Source organism: Ischnura elegans, chromosome 5 (genome assembly GCF_921293095.1).
Source record: "Ischnura elegans chromosome 5, ioIscEleg1.1, whole genome shotgun sequence".
Lineage (NCBI taxonomy): Eukaryota > Metazoa > Arthropoda > Insecta > Odonata > Coenagrionidae > Ischnura > Ischnura elegans.
The window spans coordinates 86,637,633-86,665,555 of NC_060250.1; the positions used below are offsets into that span (position 1 = coordinate 86,637,633).

Sequence of the window (27,923 nt, forward strand, 5' to 3'; positions counted from 1 at the left end):
GAATTCATTTCAATTGACTTAATTTTAATAATATGTTAATAGAACTCCTCAAATCATCTAATTTCTTTCGAAAATAGGCAGAAAGTGCAAATAAAAGTTTAAAAAACAAGAACTCCGTTGGCTATCGAGTGAAACTTCCTCTTGGCGTCTAAGTTGACATTCCACTTATTACGTCCACTATAAATAAAAGGACATATCAAGAAGCATAACAAAATGTATTTGTTGAACCCGCACTCTGGATACCTTTTAATTTTTACACCAAAATTCGATATTTGGCAGGTGACATTCGTGATCGCGTATATTCCGCATGTTATTCAAAAAAGACAAAAGACAAACGAAATTCGGGTGATATTTCGTGCAATATCGTTGCTGAAGGTTTACATGAATTAAACAGCACTCAAACGAAAAAACACAATTAGAAAGGTCTTACTAGTTTCATTGAAAGCTATTCGATGATGTCTAGTCAACTTCTTTTGAAAAATATCTTCAATGAAGGCTTTCTTCTTCTCTTGATAAAGGAGCCTATAGCAGGCAGTCTCTCTCCCAAATAAATCACCTAGATTAGAGTCAATTACCAACAATTCCCTTCATTATATACGTTCGTATTGTTCGTATATACTGCCGATACTGACATTTGAAACAATTGAATGTTGGGATGCGCAATAAACATCGCGGGAATTTTAAAAAAATTACAGACCAACGTCCGAAAGTCCGAATTTAGCGTACGAAAGTCGAGTAAAAGGTGTCAATTTTGAATGTACGAAAGTGCGAATTGTACAAAAGTCGAGGACCGCCTGTATAAGGTTATTGCTTACAATAACTGTGTATTCTTTTGCTTTGATTTGCCTCATTTCTTTTGATGTTGTCTAACTTTTATTTCATTATATAATTTTATTGTTCTAGCAGGGGTAAATAAAGTAACATTTTTTTCTGTTTAAAGCTGCAATAAATAACAAAGTTTTTGTAGCATTTATATTTGTTTTGGAACATGAACATCCTGCTCTTGTAATTTCAATTCTTTAACTTAACAGGGGATGCATGAAAATAATACATTGCGAATGTGATTTTTAAAAAACTAATGCGGGAAACTGAGGAACAATAGATGAGGGAAAAAATTACATTGTCTGTATAGATCTTAATTCAGTACCAGGAAAAGCAAACGATAAATGTGGGAACGTAAGATCAAGGTTCCTCTGTATTTTACTTCACATGAACGGAAATAAATGAAAATTCCAATGGTGAATGATAAAAACTGGTCCATTTGATTTGCATATCACTTCAAAAATCTATAACCATTTGATATTTTCTTAACCAGCTGGTATATGACGGAACATTTGACTTAATTGTACTTGTATGTGAAAACTGACTGAATCATAAAATCTCCAGTTATATAATTAGAGATAAGTTGATACTTGCGTAACTCAGGGACTGGTTATATTTCAGTCTAAATGCTCTGTTTTCTTTCCAGAATGAAATGGCTAAGGAGGAAGTTAATATCGACCCAAGAGTGCATTCAAGACTAATTGGTGCAAGAGGTCGAAACATCCATAAAATTATGGAGATGTTTAGTGTTGAAATCAAATTTCCTCGTCCCACTGCTAGTCCTGAAGAAGCTGGGATTGTCACCATTACTGGTTCTGAAGAAGCTGTAATGGATGCTAAAGATCATTTGCTTAATTTGGAAGAAGAATATGTAAGTATTATATTTTTACTGCTTGTAAAGTTTTGCATATTTATTTTCAGGTTTTTTTGTTTACGTTTTATATTAATTTTTGTTTATGTTCTGATTGTTCATTTAGTTGGAACATCCATGACAAGGTTTAATGATGATGACTCGTAACTTTTTCTCTAACTTGTAACAACTATGATCTGAAATTTAAACTTTCCAATAGACTGTAGCATTAAATATAGGGATTTTACTGGATAATGTACAGTCTCAGACTGAAAGATTTACCACCTCTATGTGGAGAAAGGTGAAAAATTTCCCAAAAAGCGTGGCTGAGAGGAAGTGACAACTCTGCACTCACTCCATTTGCAGTGCATTTCATTAGGGCAACAAATGACCCTTCTTGTTGGTGTTTCATTTGCTGAGGTTTTGTATGACTCTCAAAGTACATAAAATCACTAAAATTAATCCTGGAATTTTAGTCAAAGAAACCAGTATACAGTAGACTCTCGTTAATACGAACAACGTTGTTACGAAGTTCTCGTTATTACGAAGCAAACTGTTGGTCCCGTCGAAAAGGCCTATCCAAGCTATTGTAAAAGAAACGTTATTACGAAATTTTAGTTTTTACGAAATTACGAACCTAATGGTCCTGGCGGTTACAATATGAACTTTATTACGAAGTTGCACGCACAAGTCACGGCATTTAGGTGGATATTCACTACACTTAAGTTTCAGTAATTGCGCCTCGTTTCAGTTATTCTCGTTTACTGTGCCTAAGAGCGTCAATTATGGTTCTTTATTCAGTTTACACGCAACATCATATAACTAGCTTCATTCCTGTGTAGTCAGGGTGCCCTACTCATAACCGTTCGTAAATAGGATGTACAGTCAGTCCTCTTCCTATACACATTCGATTTACGAATTTTCAGAGAAACAAGCATTCAAAATTTTCAAATTTCAAATTTGGCGCCTTTCAATTTGGCCGATACTACGCGGTGTGGCGCTGGGAAACTCTCACTGTGATCATGATCTGAATAAGGTATCAATGAAAATGGTGTGAATTTAGGAACTGTTCAAAGTTTCGCCCGTTCTTCGTCACCGCGGGGAGCTATTTTTTCGGCTCCGAATGCATCGCAGGCCCCGCTAGATCAGTTCGCCACAAGCGTGAGTAAGCGCATACGTGTAATGCAGTGTTGCATCCAGCAGGATAACCGTACTCTGCGATAAATTACATACAGTCCGGCTGGCGAGGGTTGTCCGATTACGGCACAATAGGATGGGCAGATAATCCTGCGCCAGCACGGTTTAAAGCCAATCGCTGTCCCCCAAACGCACCTCACACTCGCCTAGTCATACAACGTTGTCAAATGCATAAACGAACACTGAAATAAGCCTGATCCACCAAAATAAGCCCATTCTTCGAATCACAGGAGCAAGTAATTCCTCAAATTATTCCTCTGTCCTTCACGCTCGTCGTCCCTTCCGGTTCTTTTCTTCATGGAACACTTTGTCAGCGTTTCCCTTTCTTACCTGGCCCCCTCACACCCTACTCAGACCTAGACCATTTTGTCTGTTTTTGGACAACTCTCGGTAGCCGGACTGTAATTTTATCAACCTAGGAACAAGGTCTTGGGACGCATCTAGTTTGAATATCGGAGTTCATGTATTCGGAAAGATATCAACCCTCGATTGCGTCATGGCGCAGTCTTCTGTTGAAAAACTGAAATGAATTATCCTGTTTATACATATTTCCGCGTAATTTAATCGCGTTTACAATACACTATTCCTTACGACGAATCCTAAAAGAAACGTTCTTACGAACTTCGTTATTACGAACCTCCGATTTTTCGGTCCCGTGAATTTCGTAATAACGAGAGTCTACTGTAATCGCTATCTGACAAGGATAATGGCATTATTATCTTTACCAATTAAGGTAGGTTTGAATGGAGGACTTGAAGTATTCTGGCATCAATGAATGAATGGGGAACATGCACAATTTTTTATAACCAGATGAATCGGAAGACCACTATCTAAAATGGATTTGGTAAAAATTTCACAGGTGACCTGTGGTTTTTTACTGAGATATCACTCTTTAAAAATAATTCTTTCTCGGCAGCCTGAAAACACTGCGTCATGGGGCAATGGACGCGTGACGTCACAGAACGATATCGCTAGAGACCATTGTTTATATTTTGACAAGAAAGTAAGTGGATGAATGATGGAACGGCATTTCGAGTAAATTATTGCTTTTGCTTCTTAATTAGTGATTTTCACTAATCTTAATTGATTATTTCATTCAAGCATAACAAGCATAATGGATGCAAACGAGAAAAAAGAGAGAAAGTTTTACAAATTTTATGTCGTGCCCTGTTGCTCAAATACCTCAAATTCCACGCCGAAGAAGGTTTTCATTTATGTCCCGAAAGATTCGAAGAAGAGATTAAAATGGTTGAGAGCCTGCAGAAGAGACGTAAATTCTATCTCAAAATTTTCAACAGCTTTCTGTTGTGAGGATCATTTCAGCGTACGTGCCAGTAAGGTTGCAAATCTTATTTTTGTGAGTTACAAAAGATTTAATTGAGCCAAAGGATGTTATTGCAACGTAATATAAATTGAAAAGTTGCAAACAATCACATCAAAGGAAAAACTTAATAATGAACGGAAAAAGTGTTATTATATTTCAAGAAAAGTATTATTATAAGATTTGTCTACCGTGTTGATGGAGACTTTCGCGGGGTGGTGCAGCATGCGCAGCAAGGTTTTCGGGTTGACCTTGCTGCGCATTTTTCTACCGGTTTAAGTACGTGTGCATGGAGCTTTGATACTTGCATTTTTCAATTCATATGTATAAATAATTGAGCACAGGTTCCAGTGGCAATGAAGCTGACAAACTATGTGAACTTGAAGCTGATTCAGAGGATGACCGGGAGAGTAGTTCAGGTATTTCCTCTCAAGTGCCATCAAGTGTTGGGGTTCAAGTACGCACTAAATTCAGGAGCAAACAAACGCAAATAAAAACATGTGTTTCTGATAGGGCGACATCACCAAAAAAATAAAATATGTAAATACCCAGACACAAGTTTGAAGAGAAGGAAAGTCAGTGAAACTTGTGAGGAGTCGAGCTCTGAGGAGGATGTGAGTGAAGAAGATGAGTACAGTTTTTCTGATAATTCATCTAATGACTCAGAAGCTTAATTTCTTAATGAAAATGACTCAGTTGAAAGAAAGCAAGAAGCAATTGCACGAATAAATTTATTTAATAGAAACCCTAAGCTATACATGGGTGAAAAAACACCTGAAAACTGTTGCTTCATTCTGGGCACTCTTCAGAGAAACACAAATTTACATAATATGTCCATGATCATGCAAAATCTAAAAAAGATTAGACTTAATGAATGCTTTACTATTCTCTCTGATGACTTTAGCATATCATTCCGCACAGCTAGTAGGGTGTTTCATGATGCAGTTCCAAAAATATCCCAATGTATGAAACAGCTCATTATATGGCCAGCCAAGAAAAAGATATTAGAGTTACTGCCCATACCATTTCGATCAAGGTATAGCCATGTACAATCAATTATTGATTGCTTAGAAGTAGAGATAGAAAAACCATCGGACCCTGTAAAACAAGCTCTAACATGGTCGGAATACAAGTCTGCAAATACTCTGAAGTACTTGGTGTCTAGCTCACCTGATGGATTAATAAATTACATATCTAAGGGCTTTGGAGGTCGGATATCTGATTCACTGCTTGTAGAGCAATGTGATTACTTTAAATACTTGCCTTCTCATTGTGCTGTGATGGCTGATCGGGGTTTCAAACACATTGATAGCTTTCTTGGTACAAAAGGCTGCTCATTAATTCCACCCCCCAGTGTTAAGTCTGAAGTTAAGAGCACCAAAAAGGAAGTAATGGAGACGAAAATATTGCCAGCTTGAGTATTCATGTTGAGCGTGTTATCAGACGCATTAGGGAATTTAAAATGTTAGTTCCTCATGCCTGTACAGATCACAATCTTATTACCTTGATGGATGATGTGATAATTATATTTTGTGGCTTAATTAAACTTCAGGCTCCATTAATAAAGTAGCATACTTGAAAAAATGCCGACAATGGATAGGGAGTGCAAAATAATTTTATTACAAAAATATAACAAGAAGCATATGGGGCCAGTTCTGGGGTAACTAAAAAAAACTAATCATGTTTACAGCTGTTGAAAAGAATAGGAAAAATATTTTTCTCCCAAAACCTTGTGGCGGCAGCCACAACATTCATTACAAAATCATGGTCATACTCAATCCATAGACAAGAAATATTCTTTGTCTTCTCAAAATCAGGAGCAGCAACACAAAGTGCAGCTCCTTTTTTCTTTTTTTCAGAGATAGTGTTATATTATGAGACACATTTAGTTTGCTAAATGCCGAATCGTATTTTTGGTGAGTGAAGATGTTGTAATAATTCAGAATTATTAGGCATTAATCATACCTGAAACATAATTGTACATTAGTCTATTATTTCAATGCTTATATTCTAACGACTATGGAGCTGATATAAGAGAACCGCATGATAAGTTTGGTATTAAAATTATGGGCAACTAATAGCTAACCGCTGATGAAGGATAGTTTATTTGATTTCAAAAATAAGTATTTATAAACAGAAAACAATGTTAAAACTTAAAATTTTTCCTATGCATTAAATAGCTTGCTTACCTGCTTGCTTTCACTCCACGCATCTCGGCGGCGACGAAAGAATCACTGTTTTTAAGGAAGGCGGCCACAATAAAGGAGTCAACCATAGGTAAATTGTCTGACTGCGCCTTCTTAAATCCCATTTCAGTCATTTTGTCAATCAGTTTTCTTTTCACCTCATTCCTCCAACAATCCCCCTCTTTTTCCATCAACAACTCCCTAACGACATTAAAGATCTGTATTCATTGAAAAACAGCAGTATTTAGACATCGAATTTTACGGAGAACTGAGGCCACTGAGACTGAATATTGTTCGGTGACGTCAAGCCAATGAGAAAGCGTTCCGGGTCACGTGACTTTCGTCGATTTTTTTTAGAATTTCATTAGCATTTTACAGCATTTGTGATTGACGTAGACAACTTTGGCTTATATATTCGGATTGGTGAGAAAATTCTCTATAAGATAGGCTATAATAACGGGAGAAATAAAGTTCATGCATGTTCCCCATTCTTCTCAGGTTTCTGGCAGTCTCCCCTACCCTTCATGGGCTTCACTCTAAAGCCTACTCCCTTTCATTCTATCTAAAAATTCTATTCTTTTCCTTCCTCTCCCTTATTTACCCAACATTCTACCCTCTTATACTGTTTTCAACATCCCCTCCCCACTCAGTATTCTCTCCCCACCCACCAATTCCAGCACTTTGGCATTCCTTCTCTTTTGCATGCACATCACCTTCTCAATTCTTCTCCACACCCACATCAGAACGCCTCCAGTCTTCTCTCATCCACCTTCCTAAGTTTCCACGTTTCCACACCATGAAGCACCACGCTCCAGATCATACTCTTCACCAACCTTAGCTTTAAACTCTTACATAACGATCCTCTCATAAGCTCCTTCCTGTTCATGAAAGTCTCCTTTACTAATTCAATTGTATTCCTGATATACTTACTGCTGTCTCCATTTTCCTTTTATGTGCTGCCCAAATAGTTGAATAGCTCTACCTGCTCAAATTTTTCTCCACCTCTTTTACTCCGAGTCTCACTATCCTTGGGACTCAGGCTTCACAAAACCTCATCACCTTGGTCTTTTTGTGATTAATCCTCATGCCACTCTTTGCAGCGCTTGTCTAATGCATCCATTAGAGCCTGCAGCCTCCTCCCTGACTGATTAATAAAAACCTGATCATCCATGAACCTCACTAATTTAAACATCATTCTTCCCACTTTTACTCCAGCTTCTAGGTGATAATGGACAGCCTTGCCTAACCCCTTGGCCAATGCTTGCCCACCCAGATTCTCTGTCTGATACCCTCACTTGCACAGTCTGGGCCGTATGCAGATTATGAATGATTTGCTTATCCCTCCAATCTACACTTATTTTCTTTAGAATATCCTTTAATTCACTAACTCTCCTTTAATTTACTCAGTCCTCTCCATCAAATGCTTTTAAAATGGATATTAACAAAATCTATGTTTATCAGTTATGTTTCAAAATCCAAAAAACTATACTGGAAGTTGTCAGATTTCTGAGGTACCCCCACCCCAAAATGGAGATTCTAAAATTGTTGTTGAAAATTGGAATGAAGGCAGTAGAAAAGTCAATCTAGCGGCTACAGTCTGACGGAAGTTGCCCTCTTTCCCCCACAGCCACTGTCAACCATCAGGGATACTGATCAAAGGAATCATAGAGGCAGAATATTATTCTTACCAGAAAGCATAAAATCATTTTTGACTAGTACAATTCACAACTTCTTCTTAACTGGTCTTGTGATTCAATGACCAAGTAAATTTTCAGTCTGCTGATATTTTTCATTTGGCACATGAAATAAAATCTTAATCTCACAGTATTCAGAGGTTATTTTACTACAAAGATTGTTTTCATTTAAAAATTCCCATCTTGTAAGCATCAAAAATGCATATATTAATCAATTGGAGCACTTTAATAAAGTGATTTTAGTAAGTGTAATACACTACAACCCACAATCCGTAATAGCTTATTTTCTTAGTTTGTAGGTTCTCAGTTGCAAGCCGTGTAATGAGAACATGGTAGCGAGCTATTATAGATGATTTTTTTTATAAAATACTACTAGTGTTTCCTAAGTGAGTTCTAAGCTTTCTTTTCCAAGTCCTTATCATTTTGCTGAGAATTTTTTTGAGCGTTCACCCTCGGATCTCACATTGAGTGATTTTTCTGGGTGACCCTTCAGCAAAACCTTACCTTGTGATTAAGTTGTTTATGGTGGCCCGCAATGAGTGACCCCCCCAAATACTAGTGTTGGGGGTGCAGCATTGTGAAATCACTGAGGGGGGGTTTTGGGGGATAACCCCCCCCCCCCCCCCCCCCCAGAGCTCAGAAAAATGTTTAAGTTTAATCCATTTTGCTTAATTGGATTAGGATTACTTATAGGATAGTGTTAGGATTAATCAAATATCCCTCAGAAAACCGTAAAACTTGCCATTTTGAACAGGGGGGCTGCAAATGGGTATGCAAACAGGTGGGTATGCAATACCTCCACACCCCGAAGTATTAGTTGCACTTAAAACCCCCCCAGCCTTAATTCTTAGCTGCGCCCCTGGCTGAAAGAGCTTTTGAGGGTGGTGCCCCCAGTCCAGGCCCACGTGGTTCATTCTTTGTCTGTGACTCGATCCTAAAGGCTTAGTATTAAAGTCTTCCGTGATTGCAATCATGCAAATTTCCCACGAATGCCCATCTAGTAATCTTGTGTTTTTTCCTTAGTTACAAGATATCGGGGATTTCAATCGAAGCGAGCAGACAACAAGTTGGAGCTTCCCAGAGCCCAGCAGTGGAGGGGGTGGCAGTGGTGGCAGCAATTCTGGTGACGCTGTGTCTACCAATGCTGGAAGCAGTGGTGGTAACAGTGGGGCCTCGGCAGCAGCACCTGGGTTTTTTGTTAAGGGAGCGCCTTGGGAGCAGCAGAAGGGGAACCAAGAGTCACCAGCTGTGGCCATGCAGGCTCCAGACACGGCCAGCACAGAGGAATTTCCCTCTTTCGGTGGGCCCGTTTCACCTCTGGTTACCCCCAGCCCATGGGGACCACGTCGATAGAGAGCCTCTTTGGCTCCTTTTCGAAATCCCTTTGCTCCATGACCCTTATCAGGCCTATTAATTTGCTCCAATCCTTACCATGTGACATCCTCCCCTTCTGTTATCTTTGCTCCCACATCATTCCAAGTGGACCGTAATATACTCATTGTTTTCTCTCCACAAGGGCCAGTTTAAAATAGCGTACCACATCCAAAAGTTAGCCAATTGCCATGATTCGTCCCTTACCATCCTGCCATTATTACCCGTCCCACTTAATCCCTATTTGTCACCATCCTTGAACCCTCCTTTATACTATTGAGTAGAGAAGGCTTTTGTATGGGCTGCATGACCCGCCTCACAACCTCTTCCAATGCGTATTTCAGCATCTAAACTATCGTTGTTTTAAAGTTTTGCTTTTTCCTTAGGTGTATTTACAAGTGTGTTTTGGGCTAAATTTGGGGGCTATATTATTCAAATAAATAGTTATTGGTCTTGGACACATATGTGGTGGAAATTTGAGGATTCTGATAGGGCATTTTCTGTCCTATTTGGCATTTTCAACTTACACAATCTTCAATTTCATAATGTAGTACTAATATTATGTAACATTTGAGTATGTGTACATGATGATGTAAAGGTCCCTTGAAAGTGGCACCCTAATGAGTACTTTTGTAAATAATCTTCTTTATTATGTAGTTAATACTGGTTGATAGATTCTTACTCTGTTACTATCCTGTTAATGTAATCTGAAATTTGTTCTGTGGTTAAATGAATCCAGGCTAATCTTTTCAGTGGTTTGTTTTAATGAAATAATTTGGGATATAGCCATGGGATGTAATTTTGTAGCTATGCTGTATATTTTTTGATGGCATTCTAATGCTGCTATTAATTGATTTGTGCTTTGATGTGGAATAGAGAAATATCAGCTCCCAAGGAACAAATTTAAAAAATATAATGTTATATTTTTTTATTTTATGAAAATTTTTCCAGCTGTTGAAAATGCTGGGTGACCTAAAAAGTTAATATTTTACATCATCATAATACCCTTTTTTATTTATTCTCTATTGAACGATCTTAAATTTGATTAGGCATTGCCATTTATTCAAGTTAAATATGTTTTGTTTGTGTGTGGCATTTAATAACTTAAGGGGGAAATAATTACATCTCATTATGGCTTTCTACCATCAGATTAGGGAGGATGGATGTGGAGTGGAGTTATTTCTGTGATTCTATAATTGTCAGATTCTTAAAGCATAATTTTAGAAAAATTGGTATGGTTCAGTCCCATCCCAATTGCAATTATTTGTCAAATTTTTTTACCATAAAAGCAGCAATCATGAGTATAATAAGTAAGCATGCATTAACATATATATTAAATAAATATATATACTTCATTGAGGTGAAAATTTGTGGATAGTTCTGAGTGAATAAGAGGGAGGGGGGGCTCAAATTAAGTGCTGTGAAGACAGAGGGAAGCAGCAAGCACTGAATATATTAATGCTGCATGAGAGATGTGTATTTTCTGCTATTCTACATAACCTCCCCTCCCTAACCTGCAACCTGTAAAAATGCAGAATTTATTTCAACTTGTTACAGTTTTCCAGTGATTTGTGAAAATGAGAAAAAATGAAAGTTGTGGCGTTTACAATGGTTAATGAAGTTTGTGAAGATAATTCGAACAAATCATGCAATTTTAAGTCCAAAGTTGTGCCAAAACATTGGGAGGAAAGTGTATTTGTCCATTTGTAGATTTTTTTCCTGTGCCTGCGTTTTAAAAGTGTGAATTGTGATGTGTGCATGATGGTGTGTTTGTTCATGTGTGCAATGCTTCCTTTGATCAGATATTGGTGAAAGAAAAATCATTTGACTTGTGTTTGACCACTGGAACAGGTTTTGGATGGATGGTGAGAGGGTTTTCATTGCAGTCTGCTACTTGTTATCGAAGGAACCAGCTATGACAATGGAAATCTACTTCACTAGTTTTATCTGCTTAAATGCAGGTGGTGCCTTTTTCTCTCCCCCAAATCCCACTATGTTTGGCCCTATCCTTTAATATTTTGTTATCCATATCTTGGAAGTACAGATTTGAAAGGAGAAAAATACCAATTTTATTCCTTGCCCACCACAGATTGAAATGGTACATTATTTTGTTTTGTATTTTTTACCCTCCTAAGCATGATGTAGCATATTATTCAGGGTGAGGGAGGTATTTTTTGCTATTATTAATATGAGAAAATAGGATGTTTATCTATTGTTGAAAATGGGTATGCCAATTGTCCAGTTACTCTAAGGAAATAACTGTACAGAACTTGACTGTTTTTCATTACAATTGACTTTGTACTACCAGGTGTCTATAATGAAATATTTATACTGCACTTATGAGAAAGAATGGGAGTTAGGTCTTTGCTTGGTGGTATCTGAAAATTTCTGAGCCATGTTTAGGAAAATGGTGCTATCAGGGTGAGAACAGTTCGTTCTGATAATTTGAATTGTTGTAGATATAACATGACCAGCAATTCAAATAAAGCCGAAATAAATTGTACATATCTTGTTATTTTTTGTATTCCAGCCTGTCTTTGACCTCAGAACAACCTAATTATTATCCAACAACATTCCACACATCTATTTAATTAAATTATGTTTAATGTCAGAGTCCATGGTTTTTGGGTCCTACCGTGAATTTTACTTGTAAATTAAGAAGATTGGCTCGCAGACGCTTGGAATATGTCTAGTGTCTAGTTGCTTACCTTTTATTGATATGTATTTTGAAGAAATCACTCTCCTATGTGCGTAGAATTCTGCCTTCATTTGAATGCTTGATGTGATGTATGCTTTTAGGCTGATTTCCCTTTAGGTTTCATGGCATTTAAATCCTCGTTTAGGAGTGCTTACATCTGCTTTTACTGATTTGAGATTTCCTTGAGATAAATCTTAAAAATATCCCATTATCATTGGAAGGAGCAATTCCTGTGCCTTTGAATTCTTGAATTTACAATTATTTATCAATTTATGAATAAGTGAGAACATTAATTGCCTTATTTTATGTAGCTGTTAGTTTTTTTTAAATGTTAATATGGATATACTTTGAACTTAGTAGTAAATAACCTTAGAATGTCTCATTAATATCCTCTTTCCATGCAGTTCCCTTCCATTAAGAATGGGTTTATAGGGTAAAAATCTTGATCAGTTCAATATTCCTGTTACATAGAGTATTACTTTACACTTGGAAATACATTTAAAAGAGGGTGGTTGTCCTGTATGGCAACACTTATCAGCTTGGACATAACCCATTGAAGAGGGGTAAAGGAGAGACCTCCCCCTTCATAATATGATAATGTTATCTTAAGGAACCGTCCTAGGATTGATTGAAGGCCGAAATACAACACACGAAGAAAAAAAATCTACTGCTCTAATTTATATTTGAAAAATATATTGATGTTAAATAGTAGTCATTTGTACACAAGTGCAATGTACCTTCATAGGCAGAACGTTTGCGGCACAAATGTAGACTATACAAGCTGTTCATTATCACTTTGTCATGGCCAACTATGCACAGAAAACTTCATGCAAAAATGCCTTTGGTTTTGACTTCATTTCTCAAAATAGAAAAATATGTACACTTTTTACAATTCATAATGCCTTGCATTAATTAAGGTCTTTATAAAATAGATGAACAATGTTTGGAATGTAGGATGGTAGGATTAGAAGATTGAAACTGCTGGAGAGCCAGTTCCATGATGGTGTTGATGGAGGAATACTTCATGACCTCAATTCCCTGTAGAAGCTTTCTGAGTATTTATTCTTTCTCTTCTTGAAGCACTGTTGGTTCACCTGTATTGGCAGTGCTGTTTTTAACTCCATAAAAGAAGTAAATACAGAAACCTGAAATGATAGAATAATGCATGATTAACATAGTCCTTTTAAGTTTTTATTTTAAGATATATACATATATTCTTGGGGGCCACCCACTTGGAGAAAGTCATGTCATTGAGAAAAGCCCAGACTGATATGAGAAATACTTCATTGAAATGTCAAAATATTCATCCATTTACTGATACTTTGTTATGTATCGGAAAGTTATCATGAGAAATGAATTTTTACAGTTAAGTATACCAAATTTGATACTAAGTCGGACACGTTATTAAGTCTTGAGTAATTGTTTGGTGAGGGAAGGGTTTAGAGATCTTTTGTTTATGGGTGATGAGCTCATCTCCCTCAAATGGACAGGCAGATTTACTAATTATTTATGTCAATTGGGGGGAACTATCATTGAAAACTGTCTGGCTATAAATGATAATTTGGATAAGTTTAAAGATTGGTGAACTACTGGGTGGTAGCCAACACAACCGAACTTTGTGAAAAGATACAAATCGGTTTTGCTTTATCTAGCTTTTCTAACTATGATATTAAATTTGACAATATAAGGAAAATGGGTTTGCTTTCTCAAGCTTGGTTTGAATTAAAAGTTTTATTACTCCTTCAATTACCAATTACGTAGTACTTTAAGAAAATGTCTTGAAATTCCAATGCCAGAATCTTGTGATAGAAATGGCTGATGGCTATGGGCTCCAACTTTCTCATATAACTTATTTAGAAAATAACTTCTGGTGTTCATAGATATGGAATATTTAATTCGATATATCATCAGAAATGTGATTTCTTTGAGTTTTTAGCAATAGGATCGCTTAAAAAATTAATGGTAGCCTTCATTTTTTAAAAATGTCATGCACTTCATAGTCCTTATGGGTTAAAACTTATTCTCATTTGCAGAAGGATAAGCAAAAGAGTAAATTTAAAAAGCTGATCAAAATTATCAATGTTTCAACAACTTTGGTTGGGTATAAAAATTGTTCTGAGGATAAAGTAGAAAAATGAGGCACCAAGCAACACAATCCACATTGTCTTCTCCATTACCTATTAGTAACCATACTCCAAATCGTATCCACGTGAACACGTCTAGCATCAGCATTAAATAGATGTTAATTAGTATACTCAGGCCTGGAACTAATGGCACAAGTGGAACCTATTGAACAGAAAATGGATTTATCAACATTTGATCAGCGCATCACACAGCATAGCAAATTTATCATGTCATAACTTGATATGTATTACAATAGTAAATTTTTTTGTGAATGAATTCCTTATATATATATATATTTTTTAATATGCAGAATACACCCAAAAAAGACTTATTTGTAACCAATTTGAAGCCCGCAAAGGCTTCAATCATTTACTAATATGTATACATACATCATAAGCCTAATTATACGATATTATTGTTATACAGGGCACTCCCATGGATAACCACTAACCTTGAAAAATAGGTCCATATTAGAAGTTGGTTGCCTGGCAATGATAGCCAAGCTCACTAACAGAGACACACCCAGAATGGTTACCAGTGTTATTTCCCAAATACCGGTCATGTCGGCAAATGTGAGAATAGCATCAAAGGCTATCCCCATGAGACCTAGATAAACCAAATACTTATGGTAATCATTATGCTCAAGTAGTTAATATTTTTGATTTGTGTGGAAAATGATAGTCAAAATTTAATAATCCACCTTATGCTACTAGCTTATTATATATGTGAGTACATAATATGAAGAACATGTAAATGCTAATGAATAAACATTTTGCAGAAGAGAGTACAGCTAGTGCACATTCAGGGAAACAGGTAGGAGAGGTCATTTGCTTGACTGTTGACAGGAAAGAAATAATTTGGAGAGAACGTGCATTTTGGGGGATTCAATTACATGGATACGTATCTCCCAAACATTTTTGGGGAGTGTGAACCTCTAGTCTTCCCTGCTTTCCCCGGCTGTGTTCATTAGCTCACGTGTTCTTTGTCTCATTGCACTTAGCAATATCAGTCCAGCATAGCGAAAGGGACTTGCAAAAACATTTGAGAAAATCCAGAGAAATTATAGTCTATGAATTTTTATTATTTCATTTAGAGATTTGTTGCCCACATTGCTCTGATATCCTTCTTATCAAAGCCTGAGCAGACTGTACAATGTAGTCTTGAACGTAATTTTTATTTATGGGATTAGGAAAATGCACTTAGTTTAAATTCAGCTGTAATACAGTGAAAATAAATAATTTAGTTCTTAAAATGCATAATGTACTTGATTGTGCATACTTACAGAATACAACCACTGAGCAGTCAACAATGAGAGAGGAAGTTGGGTGTGTGTTTTTAATTCCTTTTAAATTAAATAAGCTAGAAAATGTCTCTCTTGGGGATGAGAAAAACACTCCATGTGAATCACTCGGTTCAGATTCCTCATTGGTTTTGTACCTGAAAAGTGAACAAAGCATTAGCAGGCATAGCCTGTAACAGGGTTGCTGCCCAAGCAAAAGGAAAGGTAGCTTTACCTCAAGCAAGTATGTATCTCAAAATTATATCTACTAGATATTAAGTACATATGCAATTGTTTACATGATTATCATGACATTTAGTTTTGAAACATTATGAAAATTTTGCTATGCTATTATTTAATATTCGTAGTGAAAATAAGTTGTTTAATTGACTATGTACCTGAGGATAAGGATGCATATAGCCACAATGCTGTAAGCTAGAAGGGTACCGATTGATAGCATGTTAATCAGCTGCTGCAGGTCAAAAATAAGAGCCATTATTCCTGCAAGAAAGTATGGCCATTCATAAGGTAAGTATTTTGAAATCATACAAGAGAAATATTATTATTTATTGAGCTGACATACAAACCATACCTGCTAAAGATCCAGACAGAATGGTGGCTATTAATGGTGTTTGTGTTTTAGGATGAACTTTGGAAAGCCCCTTAAAAACGAGGCCATCATTTGCCATTGCATAGAAGATACGGGGAAGTGGGAAGATAGATCCCATGAGACTGAAATGAAAATTACATCGTGAAGAAATGAGGATTGAAAGCAGGCAGGTAAAAAATAGTACAAATTTGCATGTTTTTCCTCGTGAAAAAATATCAACCTGGCTTATTCATGTAATATACTTGAGTGGACTAAACAACTTTCAGGATTGATATTGAGACACATGCATACTGTGGCATTTTCCATACTTTTTGGGGTTTAAAGAAGTTTGCTACTATTTAAGGTTATATCTATTGCAATTAATTTACCCTTTCGCACCGGATGTTGGGTGGAGCCAACGGGCACTTTCGTATGCAGAATACCTGACATCGGGTATAGCTGTCTGGGAATTTTCAACGCAAACAACTGGACGTCGGCTCTGGCCGACACGAGGAAAGGGAAGTGACCACTGAGGTAGCAATTGTCTGATGCATTCAGGCCTGGACTGAAACCTAGCTTAGCGAGTCGTTAGGGCCACTCCTCTGCAATTAAGGCAGACCTTTCCACTCATTTATGATCATCCTCACCACAGGAATCTACTGCGAAGTGGTTATATTGTCAATAGTTATTTCAATGATATATTTTTTGCATGTTGCAATTTTTTTATAATTTGAAATGAATTACATATTCATTTTGTTCTGTGTGCAAGCAATTTTTAAACGGAATTTTAGCATTAAAAATAACAGACTTCTGGACGTATAGTCTTAGTACCTTATGTTCACTAAATTATTGAAAATCAAATGCAATATTTGGTTGAAAAAAACACAGGTAACATGATAAGTTGACCATGGATTCGTGCTAAGATAGGATTAGAGGGTCTAGACCAGTGTCCGCAGTAAGGGACGGGCAACCCGTTGAGTTGGATTCCAAATCTGAGAGACAAAAATACCAGGGTAACTCCACCCCAAAAAAGAGCTCCGTCCAGACAGGTTTAAAATATTCTCATGCTTTTCGTGGGATGGAAAATGTTTTCCAATTGTAGGCGCCAGCAGGAAAGGGTTAACATCCTTGGTAATGGTAAATTATTTGTGCTTAAATTTTCTATATTCTCATTTCACAAAGGGATATGAAGAATTTATGTTTTTATTAGGCAATATTAAGAATTTTTTCAGGGAGATTTATATGAAAAGGGGTAAACTGGGGCAGGGTTTCACTTATGGCTTCACCTGTAAAAATTTTTGGAGATTTGAACCCCTTTATATCACCAAAGCAAATGAAGCCTGTGTGTTTTTATGTTTCTAAAATAAGTTTTTGAATAAACAGTGTGCTGATTTATAATTATTCTGGAAGAAATAATCAGATACTCAATTGTAAAAGGTGTTGATGGTGACCAGTTTATTCTCATGAGGACTTTAAATATATAAGAAGTCATTTCCTTCTGTGCATTATTTTTTTCAAGTCAATGCTACCCTATTCCTACAAATATATCCACTGTCCTACCTGCAGGTCTTTAATCACTGAATTGATTACATGGGTCATAATGCTGTGATCATTGTCCACTCCTGTAAGTCATTCTGCTAATTTATTCATCATGACTACTGACTAATCCACCAGTCACTTCATTGAGAATATGTTGGGGTGTCAGTGAGTACGTATTAGGAAACGAAGGGTGATACTAAATAAGGGTATTATTCTAAATGCCATAAAAACATTAGATGCCCTTTGAAGCATTTAATGTAGGATCTTCTTCTCGTATCTATGTAAAAAATTAAGTTCGAACAATCTGAATGTCGATTTTCTTCCCATATTTAATCATTTCTGTTAGACCTAAAACTGAGCAGTTTCAAAATGATATTCTCTTTGCCACGTTCAGAGATATGTGTTTTCAACAGCTCAAAAAATCTAAGCATAATGCGTAGTATCCTTGCCCCATTTACCAGGGATGTAGATGAGTTGGGCTCTGCCTAGGATCCAAGTTCTATTGTTATAAATGAGGGCTTTCACATGGAGGCAGATGATCCTAACAGTCTGAAGCCATACACTGGGCCCCTCCATCCCATGGACGGTTTGCATGTGTCAAGGAATACAGATAGATGATTGCTGAACCTGCTGCTGAAGAACATAATTGTGACATAAAATACAAAAAAAATTAGCGAAAGAAAAAACTTTAAAAACCATATAGTCAGGTTGGCAATTGAAATCTGAATATTTTGGGATAATATAAACCGAGAATTAGGTCTGCTGCTCAGCAAAACATGGAGACCCTTCATTTCAAAATTTGAACCCCCACTACTCCTTCTCCCACCTGTGGTGCAGCGAGGGGGGGTTTTGGGGGATAACAGAGATAAAAATTTCTCTGAGCCCCCAGAGCTCAGAGAAATTTTTAAGTTAAATCCATTTTACTTAATTGGATTGATATTATTAGTAGAATAGTGTAAGGATTAATAAAATATCCCACAGAAAGCCGAAATCCCTCACCATTTTGAGCAGTTTATCATAAAATTCTGCAATTTATTTATCTCGCACCTAACGCTTATCCTGGTGGGTATTCCATACCCCCACACTCACCGGTATTAGTTGCACGTTAACCCCCCCAGCCATAATTCCTAGCTGCGCCCCTGTCTCCCACAGCCACAATTTTGGATAACTGTTACACTGAAGAAACTTCCAGCACAAGAGGGTAAATGTCAGTAAAAGAGATGAAAATATGCAGAATTTACTCAGAAGAGAAGTTTACTTGCTCTTCCGCATTGGTGTGGAGAGCTATTGCAGGCAATACAATTTTTTGCCATTTCTCAACTCAACATCATGAAGCTTTCACCCTACTTTGCCTTGTCATGCATGCCTATACAAAAGAACTGCAAAAGTAGTCTATGGTCTCCACCCATTACGTAGAGTGCAGGTCATCCACATCCAATATGAACAGGACATAAGTCTCCTTAAGATCCTAATGCCTTTAAAATACGTATTGCACAAAATGAAAGCCTCCTTTCCAAATTTCTGGAACCTAGAATTTGCACCTTTTTAGCAACTAGTTCAGTGGGTGATTGTCTTATATGATGGAAGGGGTGGTAGAATTCCTTAACTTCAACCATTTGATTAGGTACTGTATGGTGCAATTCAACTCTTTTACATTACCTGAAGAATATCCATTTTGTATCTATAATTGTAGTAAATAATTCTTTATGAATTGTACTGCATTCCCTTGTTTTTATTGTATTCTCATTTGCTTAGGGAAATATTTTCTGCCCTGGATCATACATACTGGCCACTTTTTTTGAGGTGCAGAAAAACGATTGCTTATTATGGTGTCAATATTTCCTTTGATATAAGGGCACCTTATAACCAAGTGCACACTTAGTTCTGTATGTCTCAATATTTAAATTTTTTTGTTCCTCTTTATAAATTTGAGGCTATCATAATTCCCATACCTAATGCTACCTATTCTCTATATGTAACTCGAAATATTATTGGGATGTAAGGAATAGATGAGAAACTACCAAGCATTCAAGCCTCTCTAATTTATGTGTGTTATACATAATTTGTATTTCATAGTGGTTATACTTGATCACCCAAAATAGACTATGATTGGCAGTTGGCCTAAGTCAGCAATCACAAGACCATGTGGTGTAATGATTCTAAATGTGTTTTTAATGGATATCGCATGCACCTACATAGTGAGTATACAAAGTTATTTACCAATATTATGGAAATGCAACAGTGTTAACTGTTTTTGCTCACAGCCGTGACATTCAGCCCTGAGGGAAAAGGGCAATAAATGTTGGCAGAAATTTAGATTAACTCCAGGGTTAATTGAGAGTAATTTCTGGCTAGAGTGTTTTAAACTTTTATCTTTAATTAAAATAGTTACTGAGGAGAAACTCAGGTTATCTCTGTTACAAGAAAAAGGAAGCCATTCCATTTAAAAATAAGTCAAGATGAAAAATGCCATGGGAAAATAATTATTTGCATCGAGCAGTGTTTTACTCCTCGTAAAATTTGCACACCTTGGAATACCACTAAATAATACAAGTTCACAGCTTCATTAACCAAGGCATTGATTATTTCATAAAAATATTACACAAAGACAAAATCATCCACTTTTCATCGACTAACATACCTTGTAGTTAATGCAAAAATTGCTCCTATTGTTACTATCCATTTCACTGCTGTCCAACCTATTTTGTCAAATGCATATGGGAATGGTGCATTCTCATCCTGAAAAATAAGTTGATAAGAAAGAATTTAACTGTAGAGTAATGCATATGACATGAAAACCTGAGATTTAATTTTATACACCTTATAATGCCTTTGTCAGGCAATTTTTACCTTATAGGTTGGAATTGATTCAGAAGGGATAAGAAATTAATGTGAATTTTATTGCCAGGTTTAAACTTTTCCTTTCTTCATCCAATACTATGTTCAATTACTTTTTGCACTCTGAATTATTAACCCATTTATGGCCAAGGCTAATATTCGGTAAATATTTTGAAATTTTTCATCATATTTAGTCTCAATGCATACTAGAAAAGAAATTTTGAGAAACTTGAGCCCCTAAAAAATTTATTTATGCCAAAAAAATAATGGTGTGTTTTCGCACATTTGGTGGAATGTGAGTACTTACGCTAACATGCATTGAAAAATCAGAATCTTTTTCTTTTCTACTGTTTTATTTATAACCTAATAAAAACTAATGTAGTAGTAACAGCATTATTTAACGGCATTAAATAACCAGTCATGTAATTATAAAACCCTTTCATTAATGAAAATTGCGAAAACATTTTGGTTGTAAGGGCACCTTACATTTTACACAAACGCATACAGCTTGGCTGTTACATTGCCCACACCTTCTTTTTCATGCATTTTTTTAATAATATGTATGACCTACATTATCTTTTTAATGTCTGCTAGTAAAGAATTTCAAGATGGCCTGCATTTTTTAGCATTTGATGGACTGAATGTATTTCTTTGTGATTGTCATTAGTAACTCAGCTACCTTACTCTAGTGAAAATTCCCTAGAGGAAGTTTTTTTCCTATAGTAATTTGACAATGGGAACTCAACCATTTTCGTATAGGAAAAAAGTTCCTATAATAAAAAATTTCCTGTAAGAAAAATATATTCCTTCAGGAAATAAATTCCTATACGAAATAAACTTTCCTTTTCTATCAAATGCTGTTAGGTATCTCAATGGAATGCTCTGTTGTTTATAGTCCCAAGTTTCTAGGGTTGAGTCCATCTCTGTCATTGGATTTTGGGAAACATTTTAGGAAAGGGTCAATTTGAAGGGGGATACATGTATGGATGGAGTTCAAATAAGAATGTTTTCCCCAATATTTTCATTCATCAGAAACCCTTCACCTCTGCATTCTCCCGTTGTCAAAGAGAATTCTTGTCCACCATTATGTGACTCTCATTCTTTTGTTCCCAAGAGGAGGAATTTTTGATCAAGGAGAATTGTTCCATTATTTTGAGAGGAAATACTAAAGACCATATCTCTTTTCCATTTGAGGGGGATTTGATTCCCCTAGATCTCCCTCGGGCTCACCACAGCCTTGACGGAAACTCAAAATTTCTTCCTCCTAATTGAAAAACAAGTTTTAAAATGGGTTTTCTTCTCACCTGATCAAAGTATGGCAGCATCATGGTGAGAACAGTTGATGTCCCAAAGTAAGCCAGGAATATAATGATGAGAGACAGTAAAATGGCCAGAGGGATGGATCGCTGTGGATTTTTTGCTTCCTCTCCAGTGGTTGCAACGCAGTCAAATCCAACAAACCCATAGAAGCACTTGGCTGCTCCTGCCATAACTCCGGAAAACCCATATGGCATATAACCACCAGAACCTTTACCTTGAGGTACGTCCTGTTTTGGTATCTTCCAATTATTTGGGTTTGCTGGAAGACAATTAAATAGGTACTTGAGTCTGAGTGGAGAGTTTTTTTATGTAAGGTTTTACAGGAAGATTATGAAAATAATATTCAACATGAATATTGGGAAAAAAATATAGGATCTACCACTGACATTTGATGCCACCTCCGATAATCACCACCATGATAGTAGCAAGGTTTAGGACTGTGAACACATTATTAACTGCTGTTGATTCTTTCACTCCAAAAGCAAGAAGTGCGGTCAAAAGTAAAATTATTCCAACAGATAAGAAATCTGGGTATGGGGACAAGAAAGAGACATCTATTGGCATGACTTCTCTCAGGGTATTTTCCATAGTATGGTTTACTAATGAATCAATGTAACTGCTGAGCCCTCGAGCCACACTGGCTGTTCCTGAAATTGCAAAATAGTTCTTTTTGAATTATTGATGGAAAATAACAATTGAGGCGAATACAAATTTGCATGGTTTTCATGTATATATAATAGAATATTTGAGGTATGTTACCTATAATGTATTCCAGAATCAAATTCCATCCAATTACAAATGCCACCAGTTCACCGACACTGACATAGCTGTACACGTAGGCAGACCCAGCTTTCGGAACCCTGGCAGCAAATTCAGCATAACACACAGCTAGATTTTGAAGGAAAGCATTAATGAGATGAAATATACCGATCTAGGCAGCAGTTTTAACAACTGCAAAGACAAAAACCAGGAAATGGTGTCATGATGATGATGATGTTATTTCTCTTGCTACTTCTAAAATGCTTATACATTAGCTTTATGTCAGAGGTATAAAAATATTTTAGGCATTTTAAAAATGCAAAAAACTATAAAATTAATCGGGTATTTTTTTAAGTAAGTGCTGAGGGAAACCTGGCCTTAGTGTGCATTGAGTTGCACACACCGGTAGCCACGTTGATAACTTTACAGCCATAAAGTTATCAAAGTGGCTATTTCCGGAATATGTACTTCAATTCGTCATGAGCAACCACCTTATGTGTTCTAAGTTTGATCTTTGCTCTCCAGTTGTGGCGCTGTGTGCACGATTTGGACTGTTTGTTGAACCACATGCTATCCAGTCACATCACATGCTTGTCCAGTAGAGTCATCAAATTTCCACAAGAAAGAATGATGCCTTGATAGCTTAACCCTTTAACTGTGCAAATAAGCTGAAATAGGCTACTGAAGGGGAATAAAAATAAAAAGAGGAGTAAAAGATGTCCGCATGACATCTACTTGTCAAAGGAAGAACTTCTAAGCACATATGGACTCGGAGAGTAGAAGCATAGTTCAAATCGTCAATAGACGATGGGAGCAGTCTGCTAAGGCGACCGCTTATAGACGATGGGAGCAGGTTAAGGGTTAACTGGCTAAAACACTCAACTGGAAATCAGGGGATCCAGGTTTGAATCCCGGTCAAGGTGAATGATTTTGATTTTTTCTCTGTGGATTTTCGCACAATTTGTGCATTGCGGGTGACTCCTGTAAAGTTATTAACGTGGCTACTCCTGGTATACTTAACTGGCCTTAGTGGAAAGAATGAAATAGCCCTCCTACATTATTGTACTGGAAAATTATCATTCAAGATTGATTGGAATTTGTGTTGACTTCTTAGAGAGCTTGGGGAAAGTGGAGAGATAGATTATGTTTATTTAGTATGACCCTATCTAAAATAATGGCTTGTTTATTTAGTATGGCCCAATATAAAAGAATGGCGCATCCTTATTTGTATAAAGTTTAACTTCTCACTTATTGATTTTGCCATAGACAAAAAATGTCCAATAAATGGTCTATTCCAATACCGTACATATGAACAGAGATATCATTAAAGAAATTCCCACTCTGAGGAGTAGAATATGGATGAAGGGGACTAGTTTTGTGGATTGAATAAGAAGTTCACAATGATATTTATATTCAGAAATTATCTGTGTACTTTAAATGTTCAGAGTAAAAGTAAATACAGTACACTCCCGATTATCCGGGCTAATGATAGGGGAGAGACGGCACGAATAATCGGAAAACACGGATAATCAAAACTTTCACTAAAATGTCTTTTAATGTTCATAATCTACGTAAAACAAACAATATATTACTATTCATGTAGTTATTCTGTTATTTAAGAGTGCTTCACGGACTCGTCAGCTTTCTTCGCCAGTTCGCGATCTTTTTAGCGGCGATAACATGGTTGTACTAGTTTTATTAATGCTCCATGTAAGGCTTGGTTTCTAAAACCACGCATCTGTGGCTGCGTGATCACGGATACAGAAAAGTGGTTTGCACGAATGCTTCAAAACCACTGCTCGACGTCAGAAACTACACTGTTTGGCACCACGCCACGTAGTCGCATCTCGCACAAGTTGACCGGGTTGCAACTGCTGCGGGACATGTATCCGTGATCACGGAGCGCGGTCGCGCACTGCGAGGCTAGGATACAGGAACACAGTGCTCCCTTGAATGCAGCTAGCGCGCGATCGCTTCCGTTTTACGAAGGGGATTCTAACGGAAAAAATAAGCACGGTGTATCGTAGCATTAATGCCGTAATTCCAATGATTTTGCTTCCAATTGTATTTAAAAAAATAAAGATCGCGGAAAAAATTGAGCGAGAGTGAAAATCATGCACGGATAACCCGCAACCGGATAATCGGGAGTCTGCTGTATGCAGAAATTAGTTTCAGGTATTTGGTGTTAGTGGTTACCCGAATACCTCTAGTTTAAATCAATACTCTCTTTTTCAAATGTTTTTTTGACTATGGTCCAAAAATTGACTTAATATTTTATACGTTAGGACATTTATTTCATGTTTTTTTAAATCTCTTAAAGAAGCTGCTCCACGAAACGTGAAACCTCCTCCTGAAAAGTAGCAGCCTTATTAGAACAAACAGCCTCATCTGAAAACCCAGTCGGGAATTAAGTTAAGTACACAGCTTTCTTTGAATATTTGAATTGAGGTTGTGGTCTCATTGACTTTATTATGACAATTTTAGTCCAAATCAAGAGGTAATTCTTCCATCTGTTCCGTGAAATTATGTGTACAAAATCATTCTTTCAGCACGAAGTGAGGTTTCACTAAATTGAACAAAATTGTATAGAGATTTTATTTTCAGGAAAAGTTTTACTTGGTATTCGTTTTATTTATTAAAAATTTCTGATATTCAGAATTTTTTTCTCACAATGAGACCATTTCATTCCATTTTTAGGTGGTTTATTATACAAAAGTATGCTAATAGAACCATGCTAAATTTCTGACTGGCAATGAATTATGAGGACATGACAGGCAAGGCCGGATCCAGGATTTTGTTCTGGGGGAGGGGGGAAGACACAAGGAAACCCCTTAATAAGAAACGAATGCGATGATAACAGGACCATATAAAAATCTTGCCTATTTTTTAAGGGTCACGTGATCATTCGTGGGATCATGTGAGCAAAATACAACATGTTCTAATTTTCACTTAATGATCATGTGCATGACAGTTCATTCCTGAAATTTTCCGTTATACACAGCGAATGATTTCATTTGTATGATCATTCAGCATGATCATTCACCTAGTTTAGCAGCCTTGATGACAGGTATAATTATTTTTCCATGAGCCATGAGTATTTCCAGGTTGTTGAGCACTACTATTTTTTTCTCATACAAATTGTATTACCCAGAAAAAGTTACTTTTCAGATTAATTACTTCATTTACTTAATTTTTCCAGTAGGAGAATGTGATGTGAGATATTTGGTTTGAAAATTTTGTTTTAAAAAACATCAAAATTGAAATTAATTTTCCCCAGTTACAGTAATCATACTATTAGTAATCAACATGTCAGTTTAATAAAAACTGGCTTGAAAACCTCAATGTGTCTGTTAGATGCACATTTTGTTATTGGTTGGATTATTCATATCCGTTGCCCTGTAGGTAATCTCTGTGTTTAGTGACTTTGTATTTAGAGAGCATAAGCTTGTTTTTTTATAGTTTTGATATTGCTAGTATAAAGGTGTTTTCATTTGATACCATAAATTCATAGCTAAAAATTGTTGAGTCAAGTTAAAGGCAAGATGAAGTTCATCGATTTTGTTGCAGTTATGGTTGTGAAATTTGAGAATTATGTATTTCAAACTCAAGGAACCATACCCATTTTCTTAACTTTTTTGGGAATTTCCATCATTAATCCTTAGGTATTTAGCGCGAAAAAATATCACCCTCGGGTCAAGTGTAACAGAAATTGAGACAAAGGTCGTACGTAGTGCCGGTTGCCTAACGCGTTGATAAAGGCGTATGATCCCAGGGGTCGACGCAGACGGTCATGTAATTTTTGGAAGATGAGCATGATTGTTATCTTAATATTTTAATTATATTTCATGTATAATGATGTGCTTTTACCAGGAATTATGCTATCTAAGCCGAAAAAATCAATTAACTTTTTTTGCTTTTTGCCAAAATTATGACAATTCTGATGTAAGTTATTTGTAAAAAAAATCATATCTGTGATGTCTATAGGCTTATGAAGAAGTGTATGACGGGGAAATAAACGCGTGAAACTCATGTTATACGGGTGACCGGGATTTTTAAAATAAATACGTTTTATGATGGGTTTTAAAGGTGTTCTGAGTCTTCCCTGAGAATTCCCTCGAGTAAATGTTTTCAATCAAAGTATTAAACATTTTAGAGTTTTTTCTCCTACTTTGGATATTCCAATATTGATGTCGATGCAAGTTGGATACTATTTGCAATTATTAAAATTCGTATGACAGATACGTATTTAGTAAAGATAGGCACCTTTTAGTGCACCCCGTGACTCGTTGTCCTTCGGCGGTCTATTTCCTTATCTTCTTTTCCGCCTCACAACACTTTTCCTCCTCGACGCCCGCGCAGAATATCGAGGTCAAATGAGTTGAAAGGGGGTGAGGTGAGATTTGCGCGGAAAAGAAATGCGAAATCGCTTTCTGCCCGCGATTTCTAATCGTCACGTTTTCGGTGGTATTGTGGTTCAACCACAAGCTGGTAGGTGGGGGCATTGCTGTAGCAATGGTATGGGGGAGCTATTTGTGGAATTTCTTTTGCCCCGACATGTTGTTAAAGTATTTTAAAGAATTAAACGCCTGCTTTTATTTCTAAGATTTACATATGCTAGGTTTAACAGTTGATCGAAACCTAAAATGAGCTTTTCAAAATCAAGATTGCATTCAGTAAGTTCGAAAATATCGAATCAATTCGGTGGGTGGAAGGGAGAGATAAGTTTCGATTCGGAAAATTCTTCCTCATTAAAAATTCTCTCATCATTTTGTATTTAAAGAAAAACGCAAAAGTTACTACCCACTTTTCGTGAGCTGATCACGTCAACAGAGTTTCTCATCGAGCAGAGATAATCGCCATTGAGGGCAGGCATAGCTCCCAGGGATACTGAAGACTGTGAGCCACCTGTGGAAGATGATCGTGGTTGAGGAGCAGTGGCGGAGCGTGATGCTTATCGTGTGCGTGGCGAGTGGCCCGTTTCCAAGGTTCCATTTTTTCATGAAATTTAATCTGCATGGATTTTTCACAACTCTTATAAATCGCGAGGGCAGTGCGGACCCTTAGCCGAGGGCCCCAGACGGTCTCGGGAAGCCCGGGGCTTTTTCACCGCATTCCCTTCCACCTGCAGTGGTTACTGCCGATATAGGTATATTTCTTCTCGCAATCGTCAACGCTCTGACGTTGTAATTTTTAAGATACATCTGGGATGGGGGCACCATCCCGCTGCCTTTCCCGTATATTTTTCGCATTTTAACCCTATGGTTTTTATATTGTAACTTTTAACTCCGCGCGATTCGTCACTTCACTCTTTTTTTCCTTTGGGGCCCCTAGACCAC

General features: G+C 36.7%; 2 protein-coding genes across 2 annotated transcripts in view; one reads left to right on the plus strand and one right to left on the minus strand.

The window, feature by feature from the left end:
- Positions 1-11,944, plus strand: part of LOC124159188 (vigilin) — a 52,635-nt gene extending 40,691 nt beyond the window's left edge. The window contains exons 23-24 of the mRNA XM_046534819.1: positions 1,469-1,693; positions 9,094-11,944. Coding sequence (XP_046390775.1) covers positions 1,469-1,693; positions 9,094-9,423 — 555 coding nt within the window. The 3' untranslated portion in view covers positions 9,424-11,944. The remainder of the gene's footprint in view (positions 1-1,468; positions 1,694-9,093) is intronic.
- The window catches only part of LOC124159189 (high affinity cationic amino acid transporter 1), a 57,779-nt gene continuing 41,280 nt past the window's right edge, over positions 11,425-27,923 (minus strand). Inside the window, exons 3-12 of the mRNA XM_046534820.1 lie at positions 22,588-22,716; positions 22,215-22,475; positions 21,813-22,087; positions 20,312-20,409; positions 16,135-16,274; positions 15,941-16,043; positions 15,546-15,700; positions 14,715-14,869; positions 14,317-14,425; positions 11,425-13,284 (exon numbers count right to left, since the gene is read on the minus strand). Of these exons, the coding sequence (XP_046390776.1) occupies positions 13,199-13,284; positions 14,317-14,425; positions 14,715-14,869; positions 15,546-15,700; positions 15,941-16,043; positions 16,135-16,274; positions 20,312-20,409; positions 21,813-22,087; positions 22,215-22,475; positions 22,588-22,716 (1,511 nt within the window). The 3' untranslated portion in view covers positions 11,425-13,198. The remainder of the gene's footprint in view (positions 13,285-14,316; positions 14,426-14,714; positions 14,870-15,545; positions 15,701-15,940; positions 16,044-16,134; positions 16,275-20,311; positions 20,410-21,812; positions 22,088-22,214; positions 22,476-22,587; positions 22,717-27,923) is intronic.